This window comes from Nycticebus coucang, chromosome 2 (assembly GCF_027406575.1).
Source record: "Nycticebus coucang isolate mNycCou1 chromosome 2, mNycCou1.pri, whole genome shotgun sequence".
Taxonomy (NCBI): domain Eukaryota; kingdom Metazoa; phylum Chordata; class Mammalia; order Primates; family Lorisidae; genus Nycticebus; species Nycticebus coucang.
In genome coordinates, this window is record NC_069781.1 from 82,371,507 (window position 1) to 82,388,094 (window position 16,588).

The 16,588-nt window shown below is 39.6% G+C and overlaps 1 protein-coding gene across 4 annotated transcripts in view; it reads right to left on the reverse strand.

The window, feature by feature from the left end:
• The window catches only part of CEMIP2 (cell migration inducing hyaluronidase 2), an 82,889-nt gene that overhangs the window by 20,485 nt on the left and 45,816 nt on the right, over positions 1–16,588 (reverse strand). For all 4 annotated transcript variants that reach the window (XM_053574907.1, XM_053574915.1, XM_053574935.1 and 1 more), the window contains exons 12-17: positions 14,615–14,703; positions 10,853–10,984; positions 9,703–9,738; positions 8,386–8,541; positions 5,915–6,092; positions 2,672–2,887 (exon numbers count right to left, since the gene is read on the reverse strand). In XM_053574907.1, coding sequence (XP_053430882.1) covers positions 2,672–2,887; positions 5,915–6,092; positions 8,386–8,541; positions 9,703–9,738; positions 10,853–10,984; positions 14,615–14,703 — 807 coding nt within the window. The remainder of the gene's footprint in view (positions 1–2,671; positions 2,888–5,914; positions 6,093–8,385; positions 8,542–9,702; positions 9,739–10,852; positions 10,985–14,614; positions 14,704–16,588) is intronic.

Here is a 16,588-nt window from a genome sequence, read left to right on the forward strand (position 1 = left end):
AGGGCCCAAATTTCAGATTCTCTGGAGAAAATTTCTGGCCTGTTGTCCTACCATTCCCAGAGCCTCCTAGGAAGTATTAGATGACTTATTTCTCTCTCTTTTTTTATCTCCAAATAAAAATAGAATTACTACTCTGCTTTGTAAGGTAGAAGGATATGGTTCATATTCTCAAATACAAATCCAAAAAGCTGAATATGCTACTGAATGAATGTTGAACAAAAGGAAAATATATAACACTGATAGTAATAACTCTAATTTAGAAAAAACTAAGAGCTATTATAACTGTGTATTTGATAGTTACATTTATACTCATTTTAAGCATGTTAAGTTTCTTTAGGGAGCACCTACCACTTAAGACAGAAACACACACACACACACACACACACACACACACACACACACACACACACGTCTAGTAAGAGATTATGCAAAACTGTAGCTACGAAAAGACCAAAACCTTTTTATTTTTGTTTTTTGTGTTATTTTAATTCTAGAATTTCTATAGACGCCTAAATATTGATGGGTAAACTTCATTTGGGAAAGGCAATTTGATTAAGAATAAAATAGCAGCCAGGTGTGGTGGCTCACACCTGTAATTCCAACATTCTAGGAGTCCAAGGCAGGTGGATCGCCTGAGCTCAGGAGTTCAAGACCAGCCTGAGGAAGAGTGAGACCCTGTCTCTAAAAATAGCCAGGCCTTGTGGTAGACACCTGTCATCCCAGTTACTTGGCAGGCTGAGGCAAGAGGATCATGTGAGCCCAAGAGTTTGAGGTTGCTGTGAGCTATGATGCCACAGCACTCTATTGAGGGAGACAAAGTAAGACTTTGTCTCAAATAAATAAATAAAATAGCAAAAAGAAATCACATTTTAAACCATGTTCTTTTCTTCTTAATTATACTACAGTTAATCTCTATTCCTTCCTTGTCCCTTAGGCAAACATTGCATTTTGTTTATTTATTAAGCTAGCTCACTGACTCACTGGCTTAGGGGACTGAGAAATTACACAACAAAGAAGTTAATGCTCCTATTCAATAAGCCAGAAACTCTCTCCAGTCTTTATCCCTCTTCTGTCCTTTGTCTAATCCTGTGGTTCTCAACCTTCCTAATGCTGAGGCCCTTTAATACAGTTCCTGTGGGTGAAGACCCACAGGTTGAGAACCACTGATCTAATCTATAGATAAGGGTCTGAACTTTTTTTAAAAAAGTTTTAAATTTGGGCAGCACCTGTGGCTCAAGGAGTAGGGCGCCGGTCCCATATGCCGGAGGTGGCAGGTTCAAACCTAGCCCCGGCCAAAAAAAAAAAAAAAGTTTTAAATTTAAGAATAACATTCTTCAAAAAAAAAAAAAAAGAATAACATTCTTCAAAAGTCACAATTTCAAGGCAGAAGGGCAATGAAGAAGTCATAGAAAACACAAACCCTCCGGGGGCTCAGAGAAGAGACACACAGCGACCCTCAGGGGGACACAGCACAGAGCTGAGTCTTCCCCGGGGGAACACAAGCTACAAGGAAGGGCGCCCAGCAGCCAATCAATGAGAGGGACTTCTTTCCTGCCAGGGGGGCGATCACAGCCCAATGCCATTTAGAAAATCCCTTGCTCTGCCTCTAATCCTCCTCTCCATGCTTTGATCATCCCTTTCCTTTCCTCTTTTATCTCCCATGACAGCCTGTTATTAAATCCTACCCTTTCATTGTCTAAAAAACAGGGGGAAAATCCACTGCCTTCAACATTCTAGGGAACAGATACACCTCTGCTCTGCAATCTCTCCCACCTATCCAACTACCACTGCTAAAATCACTTTTGCAATTTAGAGTCCTGCTCCTTAAATAATACTAATAACGGCAGGCACTGTGCTAAGTGGCAGGCCATATACGAAAGGGGGGGGCGATGGTCATTCTATGTGCATTCTTCCTCTCAACTGCCTCATAGGAGAGCAACTACTATTATCTTCACTGTGTGCAGGCAAGGAGGGGTTAATTCACTTGCTCACACATATTTTAGGTAATAATAAAGCCAGGATTCAAACCCAAGCAGTCTGGCTCCAGGGCCTATGCTCTTAACCACATACACTACCTTGCAAATTAGTTCATCTTCTTATACTGGGCATCAAATAAATAAATACATATCTTAATGCGGTCAAGAAGTGTGTTTCCCGGTCTATATCATCTCCTTAACATTTTCATAGACATTGTATCATAATATAATTAAAATGTTCTTGGACTGCTTCCTTGCCTACTCATTCCTAATTCCCAGCTCTGTTCTTGTGACCTTACTTTCCATATGACCTATTGATATTCTGCCATCAAGAATCAGACCCCCTAATTAAATAGAAATTATGACCCTGAAACCAAAGTATAAAACTCCTTAGGGGACATAGCAGTAACATGGCAAAAAACCTGAGTCAAGAAACGTGGGTTCTTATCCCAACAATCTCCCAACCAAGGGAGAATCACCTCACTTCCTTGGGACTCACTTTTTCACTTGTTACATTATTTCTGGTGGGGGAGATTAGAGTACAATTCTGTGAGTCCATGAATTTTCTTTTTCTTTGCTTTTTTAGTAAAAGAATCATGCGTTGGAAAGCATGGGTCACACTGCAAACATGAGGTGCGCTCCTCACAGAAGCAGTGCTGCTGGGTACTTGGGTGGGAGATGCTTTCTGGGCCTACCTGGGCATAGGTCCCGCTGCAGACCACGGCATTCCACTTGGTGACATTCACACAGCTTGGGTGGCGGATCAGGTAGTTGTCAATTCTTCCCACGTAAGTGTCCTTGTATCCTGTCACAGAGCCATCAGTGTCGTGGAATATGGAGTTCTTATCACCATCCAGCTCACAATCTTCAAACCAGGGGCCGGGCTTTCCAAAGAAGACATTCAGAGAGACCTGAAGACAGTGAGAAAGAAACAAGGACATCACAAAATGGGGACTCCTACCATCCCAGCATCTCCTGCGACAATCCCAGTGCGACTCCTACACCTGCTTCAAGGTGAAAGCAGTTCTAAGACACAGTCCTTAGTTGCTAACTATGGCACCCAGGTAATCAAAGTTGCCTACTCAATGAAAGACCTGCTTGGAAGAGAAAAACACCCCAAGCCCCTTATGGAGTCCAACTGGCACATGTTAAACTTCATCTTCCTTTTATTATTCTGTTTACTTAAAAACAATTACCTGTTCCCCAGACAAACTAATCTGCTAAGAGAAACCAGAAGAGTTACGGGAAAGGGACTAGGCAGCCATATACATTTGCTAAAAATTATAAACTGTATACATAAGAGCCATGTATTTCTCTGTTCACAAATTATACCTCAATTAAATAAAAATTATGTTTAGCTTCAGAGCTAGTTAATCACTACCTTTCATTCCAAATGCTTTTGTTACTTGTTCATGGGATTCCCCATCACCACCAAAATGAACGCAGGTCAAAACTAAAAGGTAATTTAAGGACTGGCTTAGCATGGCTGGGTTACTGTTGAACTCACTAGAATTTGCTGAAATGTGTGCTGCTAGCTTCTCCTTCAATATAGACCAAGCCCGGCTTGATTTTCATGTCTTTATCAAACATTATACACAGCTGCAAAATGAGCTATAGGTGACATGTTTTACAGTCTTTAGCTGCTGCTTTTTTTTGTTTGTTTTTTGAGAAGGAGTCTCACTATGTGGCCCTTCGTAGAGTGCCATGGTGTCACAGCTCATAGCAACTTCAAACTCTTAGGCTTAAGCGATTCTCTTGCCTCAGCTTCCCAAGTAGCTGGAACTACATACAGGTGCCTGCCACAATGCCTGGCTATTTTTTTCTTATTTATTTATTTGTTTATTTATTTATTATTGTTGTTGGGTATTCATTGAGGGTATAAGAAACCAGGTTACACTGATTGCATTTGTTAGGTAAAGTCCCTCTTATAATTGTGTCTTGACCCCAAAAGGTGTGTCACACACCAAGATCCCACCCCTGTCCCTCCTTCCCTCTCTCTGTTCTTCCTTTCCCCCACCCCTCCCTGTGATTCTCTTGCCTCAGTCTCCCAAGCAGCTGGTACTTCAGGCGCCCGCCACAATGCCCGGCTATTTTTTGTTGCAGTTTGGCTGGGGCCGGGTTTGAACCTGCTACCCTCGTTATATGGGGCTGGCACCCTACTCGCTGAGCCACAGGCACCGCCCCCAGCTATTTTTTTGTGGCAGTTGTCATTGTTGTTTAGCTGGCACGGGCTGGGTTTGAACCCTCCATCCTTGGTGTATGTGGCCAATGCCCTACCCACTGAGCACTGCCGTTAGCTGCTTCTTACAAGTGGTAAATTACTATTGCTATTTAAGCCCCACAGAGACATCTCCAAAATGCTTTCCTGTACTTATCACCCTGGGACGTTTTAAAACCAATAAAACATCTAAATCATAAGGAACTCGATGCAAAACAGTGATGTTTGGGACAGGTGGCTGCAGGTTCTTAGTTCTATGCTTTTTCTCTTTTCCCCTTTGCCTGCTATAGGTCAATCTGAGAAAAGTTTATGGAGTATATATTTTCCACATTTTAAATTTTGCTTTAAACTCTTCCCTTTATAACCTTTCCAGAGCATTACTATCTTAGAAAACTCTGGGACATGGCTCAGAGCTCATCGCTCAGTGGTTAGGGCGCCAGCCACATACACCAAGGCAGGTGGGTTTGAACCCAGCCTGGGCCTGCTAAGCAACAATGACAACTGCAACAAAAAAATAGCCAGATGTTGTGGCGGATGCCTGTAGTCCCAGCTACTTGGGAGGCTGAGGCAAAAGAATCGCTTAAGCCCAAGAGTTAGAGGTTGCTGTGAGCTGTGGTGCCATGGCTTTCTACTGAGGGCAACATAGTGACACTCTGTCTCAAAAAGAAAAGAAAAGCAGATAAACTGCAGGACTTAAACAGTTGGGACTTTCTTATGCTGTTATAACTTTAGGACCCTTGCAGTTAGGACATGCAGCATTTAATGAAATATTTTTCAGTATTAGGCCATGTCAGTGGTCACTAAAGTCTATGCAGGGAGGACTCTGAGGAGGTCCATGTGAACAGCCAGTCTTCCACACTAGACAGGTGACTCCAGACCCCCTCTACTGATTCATATAGGAGCCATGTAGTCTGGTCCACCTCTGCCCTGGAATCACAGGGCCTGAGGGAGAACCAGCCAACCCAGCTGACAACCCTGCTTGTACCTGTGACTCTCTGTCCCATGCTTTGGATGTTCTAGAAAACCAGATACAGACCTTGGTAATCCTATCTCAAGCTCTAGTGTTAATTGGGCAGCCATAAACTTTATGGATATGAATGAAGCACCTATGAGCTATGAACTGGATAGTGTGAGACTAATCTCTCTTGAGCCACGGCCATTGCGAAACTGGGAAGAGGAAGAAAGCCTGAGGACGTAATCAGACTGTCCTGTGCATTACCGGTAAAGCGAAACTGCCAGGAAGACTATTTCCATGGGCTACTGCATTATAAACAATAAGGCTTTGCAATTTTCATAAAAACCTTCTATCCTCTTTGTTCCCAACCTTTTACCCTCTAGTTCCCCAGAAGAATAGCTCCCAGACAAGTAAAGTATCAGGCAGGACCCAAACCTCTTAGCAGGGATGGGTGATCCTACCAGCTTATTATACTCTATTTCCCAAAACCACATGTCCTCTTGTCCCTGTGAAACTCTACAGCTCCTGCATCATCACTTGAAGTCACTTCCCCATTCACAACATGACTTGAATGTTTGAATGTCAGAAATACCCCAAATCACATGGGTCTTCTATCCTTGAGCTCAAAAGACACAGGGCATGGAACGAGAAGTTCCTCCTGTATCTATTTCTCTTCCTAGTCATAGAGAGTTAATGTCTCTGAGAATGCGCGATCCGCCCCTCTCTGCCCATCGTCACCACATAGAACTCTAACAGCATACTTACATGTGGACCGAACTTCACAAGGGAGATGTTATTCCTAGGGGTTATCTGCCAGGCATTCTTCATGAGGAAGCCAATTGCACTGCTGTACCTGTCTGGAGTTGGCACATATTTTTTGAAAGTGCTCCTGGTGAGATGAATGGGCCCATCATAAATCTGAAAGCCTCTAATTGGAAATGTCCTGTTGAAAGACATGATTTTGTTTAATGCACATGGCCCTGTGCCCTTAATAGCACTTCACTTTTATAAATACTGACCAGCTCATATGCAGAAGCAAGATTCTAGGTAACCGAGACAAGATCCCCAATTGAATAAAACACATAAAGTAGTGGGAAAGACAAACAGAGTAACAAAGAACAATTTTACATAATAGGTGATACGAAGACAATAAAACACAGTAATACAATAGATTGGGTTAGGAGAGAGATGCTATTTTGGGTGGAATGAGGTCTCCCTAAGAGGTGACTCTCTTTTCCTTGAATCAATTCAGTTAAGATCTTTTATTTGGTAACTCATAAACTCTAGTTTTAATTCTAAAATCTCTAGCTATGAGAACAAAAGACAAATCTGTGCTTACGGAGGGAGAACCTCCTTTCAAGACATTACATGAGAGTAAAAAAACCTCCTTTCAAGATATTACATGATAGACTTAAAGGCACGCAAGCATAACCCCTCGAGGCTTACTGTGTTAAAGGATCAGCCAGACTGAGAACTGCATTTTATTCATTTTCCTTTCTGTCCAAACACAAACTCCTTAGCCTACTAATCATAAACCATTAACCATCATTAATGTACATAAACAATACTATTCTGAATTACTTAGGTTTCTCTCCTATTAAATTCTTTCATGGCATTGCAGGAGGTATCTATAGCAACTACTTAGTTTACAACTTGACAATGTTTTATAACAAAAGCATGTAAGCTAGTGAGAAAGCCAAATAGCCTGGTTAAAAAAAAATCTGTGCATCATGACATACTTCTAAACAAATGTCTCAAAACAGATCTCCCTCATAGAAAAGATTGTAAAGATATAGTAAAATTAAAAATGGTTCCACTGATTGGAGACATTTTTGTTTTAGACAATCCTCCTTAGCAAAGAAGCAATAAACATTTTGAAAAAAAGCTGGAGGTCAACATAAAAAGAGTAGCATTAACTCAGCCACCATGATACTGAGCTTATACCCCAACCAATACAGCTTTTTCTTTTTTTTAAATCCACATGTCAGGAGAGTCAATTGCATCCTAACATCATTTGTAAAACAGGACGATGACTACCTACTTCCTTGGGCTTTGTTAGGATTAAAGTATTCAACCCAGGGCCTAATACGCCATAAGCATTTTTTAAATTTTATTTTAAATTGTTATGGGTACATAATAATTAAATCTCTTATAGTACACACGTGATGTTTTAATAAAGGCACACATTGTGAATTAATCAAATCAAGGTATCTGGAGCATGTTAACTATTAAAAGCTCCGTGAAGTTTTTCCCAGTGGCTTCCATGGTGTAGCAAGAGTTCTCTGGTGCTCAGTACTCCACAACGGTAATAAGCATGGGCAGAGAAGACAAGCACAGGTAATCCTCCGCCAGAAACTAGTAAAGCTCTTGCCCCAGTCCTCACTCTCCATACCCCTCCACCTATGAACCTTACTGTCTGCCTCATTCCCCCGCCTAGCCCAAGCCCCGTGCCCAGAAGCAGCGTGTCAGTAAAAGCGTTGATTCTTGCATTTTGGCCCAGGCTCAGAGCTGAGGCCTTTAGAACACTTCAACCTTGATTTCCTTCAACCTGATTTTTCTCACAAGTAAAATGAGGACAACTCCAAAATGTGTCTCAGAACTGACATCCGGATTCATTAGTTAATATTTCCCTAAAAGCTTTGAAGATGCGCTAAGTACCGTTTTAATGACTCTGTGATTATGATGCCAGAAAACATACCCAAAGCCTCCCTGTTACCCTCCAGCATCCAAAACGCCGTTGATTACAGAGCCCGCAGCCGAGGCTGGGCTTTGAGTCAGCTTTGCCTTCAATCAACCCTCATTTCCTAGGACTCTTTTAGTAGGTAATTTCCTTTTTCCAGTGACTATTTCTAAAAACCAACATCACAAATTGAGGAAAAACTGACCTAATGTCATAGTTTATGGTTTGGCAACTTTTTATAGCTCAAGAAAGAACAACCAAAAATTTACCAGCTTACATAAGGTCTTCTAGAAGGAATGAAAAACAAAACAGTTTTCTTTGTTATACTATGTAAACCTCGTAACAAAAGCTATCAAATATTTAATAATTAGTGTTCCAACATTCCAGGAAGATAATATACACAATAATCCCAACAGTAGTAATAGGAGCAGTAATAAGACAGGAAAGGAGTCTCAGTGGGAAGCAGTCCATCCAAGATCATTACGTAAAGTTCCTTGAGGGTTAGATTTTCCTTTATTGCTTAAATTTAACACTCTACTGTTAAAGTACCGCTTACCTATTCCTTGGTAACGTCCGAGGCTTGTGTTCTACTCCTCCAGTGCCTACGTACTTGTTCTGACCACCCTGAAAGCCATAATTCCTGCTCTCCCCAACAAACAGAGATTCCAGTACCTCCTGGCTAGAGCCTTCATCACTTGGGAAGCTTCCATCACTGTTAAAATAGAAACAAATATTAGCCACCCTTCTTGAGAAAATTTATATTTGTTCCCAAAGGAAGTAACTTAAAAACTAAAAATTTTAAAAGAAGCCTGTAGCTTTTTCTAATTCATATTAGAAAGCCCTCAGAAATTGTCTTAAACTGTGAAAAAAGGTTGGGCGAGGTGGCTCATGCCTGTAATCCTAGCCCACTGGGAGGATGATGCAGGCGTATTGCTTGAGCTCAAGAGTTCGAGACCAGCCTGAGCAAGAGGGAGACACAATCTCCAGGCATTGTGGTGAGAGTACCTATAGTCTCAGGTACTTGGGAGGCTGAGGCAAGATAATCACTTGAGCCCAGGAGTTTGAGGTTGCTGTGACCTATGATGTCATGGCACTCTACAAGGGTGACAAAGTAAGACTCTGTCTCAAAAAAAGAAAAAAAAAAAAAACTGTGAAAATGCTTCACATAAATAAATTATATGCAAATTCTATAGAGACATATGATATTTAATTAATTAATTTTTTTTTTTCGGTTGCAATTTGGCTGGGGCCGAGTTCAAACCCACCAACCTCAGTATATAGGGCTGGTTCCCTACTCACTGAGCCACAGGCACTGCCCGTGATATTTAATTTAACAGCACCAACTGATGATTTTAGTCTCTAGCAACAGTATAGCAAACAAACTTAATTGGAATATAATTAAACTACCAGCACATTTAACTTGACAACTAGAATGACTATTACCTAGAGGAAAATATAACATAGAAAATTTAGTTCTTGAAGACTATTGCTAAACTAGAGCAGCTTCTAAAAAGAGAAGAATTGGTTTTTAGTCTTCTTCCTACTTTTACTCCCTTTCTCTTTTTCCCTTATTTCTTAAGAACTTTACTCTAAATATCAAATGTTTTCTTCTAAATGAAAATTATGATAGGCCTACCTTTCTGTGGAATTCCAGCTGTATTAACCTACTATTTTACTATAAATTCAATTAATCAAGAAAAATGTATTTTTGGCCCTCTAGTGGTATCAGATGGATGTTAACTTTTTTAAATGCTAAAAAAAGATAAAACATTCCTGTCAGTTATTCCTCCTCCAAAAAAAAGAAAATCAAGGGTTATTTTAAAATCACACAGCATTAAAGTAATCAAATGAATATTTTTAAGCAATGACAAACCTTGCAAAGGTCAGTCCTATTCCATTATCTGCAAATCTGAAAGAGAAAAGAGAATGAGGGAATATTTTAATTTATCACATCTTGTAAGAAGAGGCAATTCTCTCAATATTTAATCATCATGAATTCCAAGAAGTCCCAATATTCACCCTCTCCAAAGCCACACAAAAGTTTCCCTTCACAGTAACTAAGAGCACAGAATCTACAATGAGGGTGCCTGGGTCAAATCTTGGCTTTGCTGTTTGCCATATCACTTTGGGGCAACTCCTCTCTGCCTCAATTTTCCCATCAACAGGGAAAAATACTATAATCTTCTTCATAGAATTCTTGAGAGTATTGAACATGCTAAATCATTTCAGGTGTTTGGAACAGTGCCTAGCACATAGCAAACAAGTGATAAGTAGTTAGCTAGAATTATTATTTTTATAATTTAAAAAACTGGATCATGATAGTCTTTTCAAAACCTTTCAACATGACACCCAAGCCATTTCTACAGATTCAACATAATATCAGTCTTTCTGAATGATAAAAGTCAGAGATGATGGTGAAATGTCAAGAAGCTAAAGTCAGTGCCGGGGGGTTTAAAAAAACACTTTTTCCCTAAATTATTGACACTAAATCTTAGCTCAACATACATCAGACCGCTCCTAAAGTTATTCAAATGGATAAAAAGAAGTGAGATACTTCCTGCCTCAAGTCATGTTAACATGTAAGTCAACAGACTTATTAAGGTGGAATTATACAGCTTTTGTTTTGAATGGCAATGAAAGAGCAATCAGAAAAACTTTAAAGAGTTTCCAAGAGGAAGGAAAAAAATTCAGGTAGTTTGAAAATCTTTATTTAGCTCTCTGACATAGACCATGCTTGTTGTATAAAGTTAAATTCCCAGTTTCTGTTCAATCTCATCAGAAACTCTCATGTCACCAGACAGGTTCAGTTCCAATAAAAGCACCCAAATGAGACAATTCCAAACATTTGCAGGCTGTTAACTCTAGCATACTTCCTCGGAGTGTGTCCCGTCTGTTAGTAATAATAATAATATGATTCCTGGAACCACCACTGAACTTTCATTCTACTGGCTTAAAAAAAAAAAAAATCCTTAAAAATAAACACATCAGTGTCTTTATATAATAACTTTGTGCAGAATACCCACGCTGAATTCTGAACGATAATGTCTCCTCCTCTGACCCAAGCTCCATGATCATTATTTTTAAAAGCAATGAGCCTGTCAATTACAGCAGCAACACGGGGCTTTTCAGGGTCTGCATCCTGATGAGGCCGAAACCTAGGATTTAAAAAAAAGAAGTTTTTTTAAATAAAAAAGCAATAAAAATTTACTATTTATAACTTTAAGAGCCAAGAAACAAATTTAAATTTGACCAAAACAAACAAAAAAATTATAAGATCTATATTTCAAATACTTTTAATTACATTTATTTACACTGATTTACACACGAGTTTCCAGAGAACTGCTGTCACAGTTCATTTTTTAAACCAAATTATAGAATGGACATTGCAGAACATAAGAGTGAAAATCATTTCAAAACCAAAAAAAAAAAAAAAAAACTCAGACCAATCTTGCATGTCTTCAAAAATTCTCAAGCTAGATATTATTAACATAAACTTACTCAGTAAGTTAATCATGTATTTGAAAATACATACATGCGAACTCAAGTATAATTGGAGTTCTGTGCTAGTTAAATGTTTTAGATGTAGACAAAACTGGGTTCAATACCTTAAAAATGCCCAAACTTAAAATAGACTGTATTTAATTAACTCAAGTAAATTTTACTTTTTCTTTCTCTTCTCTCTAAAACACTTATAAGGACCTTAAAGAAAAGGTCAAAAAAATTGGCATCAAAAACTATCCACTATAAGAACTCAACCCTATAAGGCCATCTATAAAAAAAAAATGCTAGGGGGCGGCGCCTGTGGCTCAGTCGGTAAGGCCCTGGCCCCATATACCGAGGGTGGTGGGTTCAAACCTGGCCCCGGCCAAACTGCAACCAAAAAATAGCCGGGCGTTGTGGCGGGCGCCTGTAGTCCCAGCTACTCGGGAGGCTGAGGCAAGAGAATCACTTAAGCCCAGGAGTTGGAGGTTGCTGTGAGCTGTGTGACGCCATGGCACTCTACCGAGGGCCATAAAGTGAAACTCTGTCTCTACAAAAAAAAAAAAAAAAAAGGCTAGGAAAGAAAAGATACAAACTGCATAGCATTTCTCCTACTATAGCTATAGGTACACAGTAGGTGCTCACTCAATGTACATGATGGCAGAAACAGCTGCGCACAAAGAACAGCAAGTGCAAATGTCCTTCGGTATGAGTGAACTCAGCAGGTCAGCAACAACAGGCAAGTTGACCAAAGCAAGGGAGAGCGCAGGGAGAGACGGAGGGGTGGAAAGTGCAGGTAAAGATGTAGGTCTTCATTGGAAAGGTGATGGAAAGCAGATAGAAGCATGAAATCAAGGAAGTCATGTGATCAATTTTTTTTTTCTTTTAACAAATCACTGGCTGCTATTTGGAGAAAAGATTCTAGAGGATGGACTAACAGGAGGTTCTCCGTATATTTCAGACAGACAGTCGAGGGGTACCCAGGGGCAGTAGCTGCAAAGATTGTATGACCCAAGTCACCTTATGCTTACTAGCTCTGACCTAAGGTAAAAAGTCTGACTCTGAGCCAACTCTACTCTTCTGGCATTGTAGCCACTGCCAGGTAGCTTTGTAGCCCGTACATAACATCAAGCAGATGAAAGAGCTCAGGGAAGGAAACTACACCATGTTCTAAAGGAAAGCCAAAAAAAAGAAGAAGAAAAAAGGGAAGAGGAGGGAAGGGGAGGGGAGAGGAGGGAAGGGAAGAGAGCTGGGTTTTAAATTCATGGGCTAGTTTATTACTCACATGTATTAGTTTTATCACTTATTTAGTTTTATCATTTTTACTAACGTCTGGATTACATGAATATGGGCATACTCTACAGACTAGTTTATACAAAATTAAAAGTATAAACAAGCTGCCAAAGATCTTGTTACTTTTCCTCTATAATCAGTTCTTTTCAATAACAACTTCCAAATGGAGTCCAGTTGCTTATCAATAGATGCATTTACAGACTGTTAGAGAAATAAATAATGGAGAGCAAAGGGAAGTTACCATTTTCTTGTTTATTCTCTCCCCTCCCTTCACCCCCAGATTATTATTTTTCTCATATCACATACACATGTCTGGTAAAAAACTTCTTAAGCCATCATGGGTAAATTGTTTTATTAAATCTGATTAAAATATCAATGGCCTCAAATAAACATATTTACTCCTTCATTCATATACACACACTCATATATATACACACACACAAACACGTATAAAAATAATTTTTTAAATCAGGGAAGAGAGCTAGTTGGTTATGTTTAAGGACTTTTCTGGCATTATTAAGCAAAGTACCCATTACTAGTTGTACCAATTATAATAAACTCTTTAAAACTAAAAAAGCAGCAGTGATATTTTAGCACAGATTTTCCCTTTACCGGCTAATATTCTCTTCTTGATTCATAATCTGTCATCTACATACTCCCTTTTTTCTTGAGTTTATCTCCTCTATTTTCCATTTCATAGTTTGGTCAGCCATTAGGTATCCAGTATCTTGTGTTTTATTTAAATAATGCTTATAGTTTCTGGCTTTTCAAATGCTGTCTGATCACTGCTTTAAATATTTCAGGCTCAACTTGACCTTTGAGGAACCCTGATGAGTAATTTTTATCAACTTCACTTTTCCCAGATTCTTTCTGACCTCACTCAGGCCATACTAATGTGTCACAATGATCCTGCCTTACACTTAAGTCAGAGTTACCAGCCTACAGTGTGGTTCCTACTTTATTTCCTTATGAACAGTTGGGTCTGGGATTCTTAAGTGTCTATCAACAAAACCTACTAAATCTAGCGCCTATGATCCTAGCAGTCTGAGAGGCCGAGGAGGATGGACTGCCTGAGCTCAGGAGTTGGAGACCAGCCTAAGCAAAAGTGAGACACCATCTCTAAAACTAGTCAGGCATGTGGTGGGCACCTGTGGTCCCACTACTTGGGAGGGTGAGGCAGGAGGATTGCATGAGTGCAGGAGTTTGAGGTTACTGTGAGCTCTGAAGCCATGGCACTCTCCCTAGGGTGACACAGTGAGACTCTGTCTCAAATAAATAAATATATATATACACACACATATATAAATCTACCACCCTTATAACTCCATACACTGGCCAATCAACTTGAAAAACAAAAAACCAATATGTACAATTTCTACCAAATGTGACTTTTAGTTGACATCTTTTCCAGAAAATTTTATTTTTATCTGAGACCTTTTATTTGCTTTGGGTCACACATTAGCATGTAGAAATATGCTGCAATGCTGATCCATACAGTAACCATATTTTGTGGCTCTGAAAGAGTAACACCATCCTGGCTGTGATAGGAATCAGAGGCTACAAACGACTGAACCAGAACCGGCCTGCTCATCACATTCAGGATCTTTCCCTTTGAAATAAATTCAATGCATCGTTCTATTCTGACCACCAGGAATAAATTCTATATGGTTTGGTTTTCAGGGATCAGACTAAACACCTTAGTTTAACTTTTTTTTCAACGAATCCTACTCCCTGCCAAATTTGGAACCTTTTTCAACATCTCTCTCTACTTTTTCCTTTCTCATTCTGCAACTCTAACAGCAATGCATAGTCAAAAGAACGAAAAGTATCAATTTCTTTGGCTTTTTGGGAAGATAAAAGCACAGCCATGGAAACTGAAACCACAGAATAAATGTTTTATCCAAGACCCTTCTACAAACTTTTAAAACTTCATCTTAAATGTGTTACCAGAGAAAAGAACACAATATGGTTTTGCTTTGGCAAAAGATGGCTTGAATGTGAGTCAGTTCTACCTTGCACTGTTATCTAAGCAGAGGTATTCCCTTGGGTCAGCGGCACTGGAGTTGGTCGTTTTGACTCCTTTATCAATGAATAAGCCAGCCTGAAAAATACAAGAATCCCAAGTGACATCTACATACATAATGATTCATAAGAATACATTTCCGCTTATCGCTTTTACCAAAAACAGCGGAGAGTGGAGGAATAAATAGCAATGGTCATTTTACTCATTCAGTCATTCAACAAATACTTATTTAGCACCTACACTGTGTCAGGCTCCCAGTATCACGCATTAATTAACAAGAAAAATACGATCCTTGCTGTTACTAGCACAAAAACTAGCAGGAAGACATGGAATTTAAAAATGACTAACCAATTTGATAAACATACGATAAAGGAAGTAGATAATGTGTTGGCAGAAAAGAAAGGCACTCAAACGAGGCCTTTTCATGGGGGAAATAAGAGGATTCCGGGAATGTTTCCTGAAAGAAGTGACCTCCAAAATTGTAACTGTCAGTTTGGAGAGGAATCACCCAAACACAGTATAGGTTGGAAAGCGTGGGTAGAAGCAGCTGACAGGCCAGAGAAAAGTACTCAAGGGAATAGTTTGTACCAACGTATGGAGACAAGAGTGAGCGTGGAACATCCAAGAAAAGATATCCTGGGTGCAGGAAGAAACATGTACGGTGGGAGGAGAGGTAAGGAAGAAGGCTGAGGCGGGGGAAATGTGGGATCCTACGGGGAGAATATGCTCTATAGACACCAGGAGTTTGACCAACTGCACTTCAAGAAGAAAAATGATGTTAGCTACAAGATGGATAAGGGAATGAAAGGGAACAGCGACCAAAAAAAAAAAGAGAGAGAGAGAAGACATGTGGGAGGAGATGATTTCAGTAATCCAGAAGAGAAAGATGGCCTAGACCAGCACTAACAGAAGAAAAGAGGGTGAGAATTCTCTACCAGGCGGAACTGATGTCACTTAGTAATTGATAAAATGTCTAGAGGTGAGGGAAAGAGCAATAAAAACATGTAATTTCCACTTTGGGCAACTTAGTGACTAGGGATTTCATTCATTGAAACAGTAAGACAGGAATGGGTCAGGGCCTAAAAGTAAGGATTTTAGTTTTGAATTTGTTTTATGTATGTGTCCATGAGACATTCAAAGGGTACTCAGTCGAAAGTAGGGTAAATGCGACCGATCCAGATTAGAGATAAATGCAGGAATTGGAGCCATAGCAGCTGGGGTGGGTGTGGGCGTGAATTTGAGTGATCCCAAGATGGCAGGTTTATTATTGAAAACACCAACAGTTCAATTTCCTCTGGCTATACATAGTATTATCCTGGATAATCATTCCCAAATTCAACAAATTAAAATCTAATCATTCACTTATATTAGATTACTAAATGTCATCACGATATATGACATCATAAATTAAAATGAGGTGCTTTTTATTCCACTTATAATTTTAAAAAATTGGAGGATTTCTACTTTGAAATACTACTTTTAATAATTATTTCCCTTAGGCCAGGAGCAGTAGCTCATGCCTATCATCCTAGCACCCTAGGTAGATAGATTGCTTGAGCTCACAAGACCAGCCTGAGCCAGAGCGAGATCTCTAAAAACAGCCAGGTGTTGTAGCAGGCACTTATAGTCCCAGCTGCTTAGGAGGCTGAGGCAAGAGAATCACTTGAGCCCAAGAGTTTGAGGTTGCTGTGAGCTATGATGCCACAGCACTCTTACCAAGGGTGACAAAGTGAGACTCTGTCTCCAAAAAATAAAAAATTACTGCCCTTAATCAACCATTCAACTCATATAAATTATAATTCTGTATAAAGTTTTTTCCACAAGTCTTTGTCAATTGAATCTAAGCTCTTTAAATTATAACATACTTAGGTATTTAAAGGATCTTCTGAGCATCACAATTGGAAAGTATCAATTTAACTTTAACTTTGGTGTGGGTCACCTCCAGAAAAGGGATCTGAACATT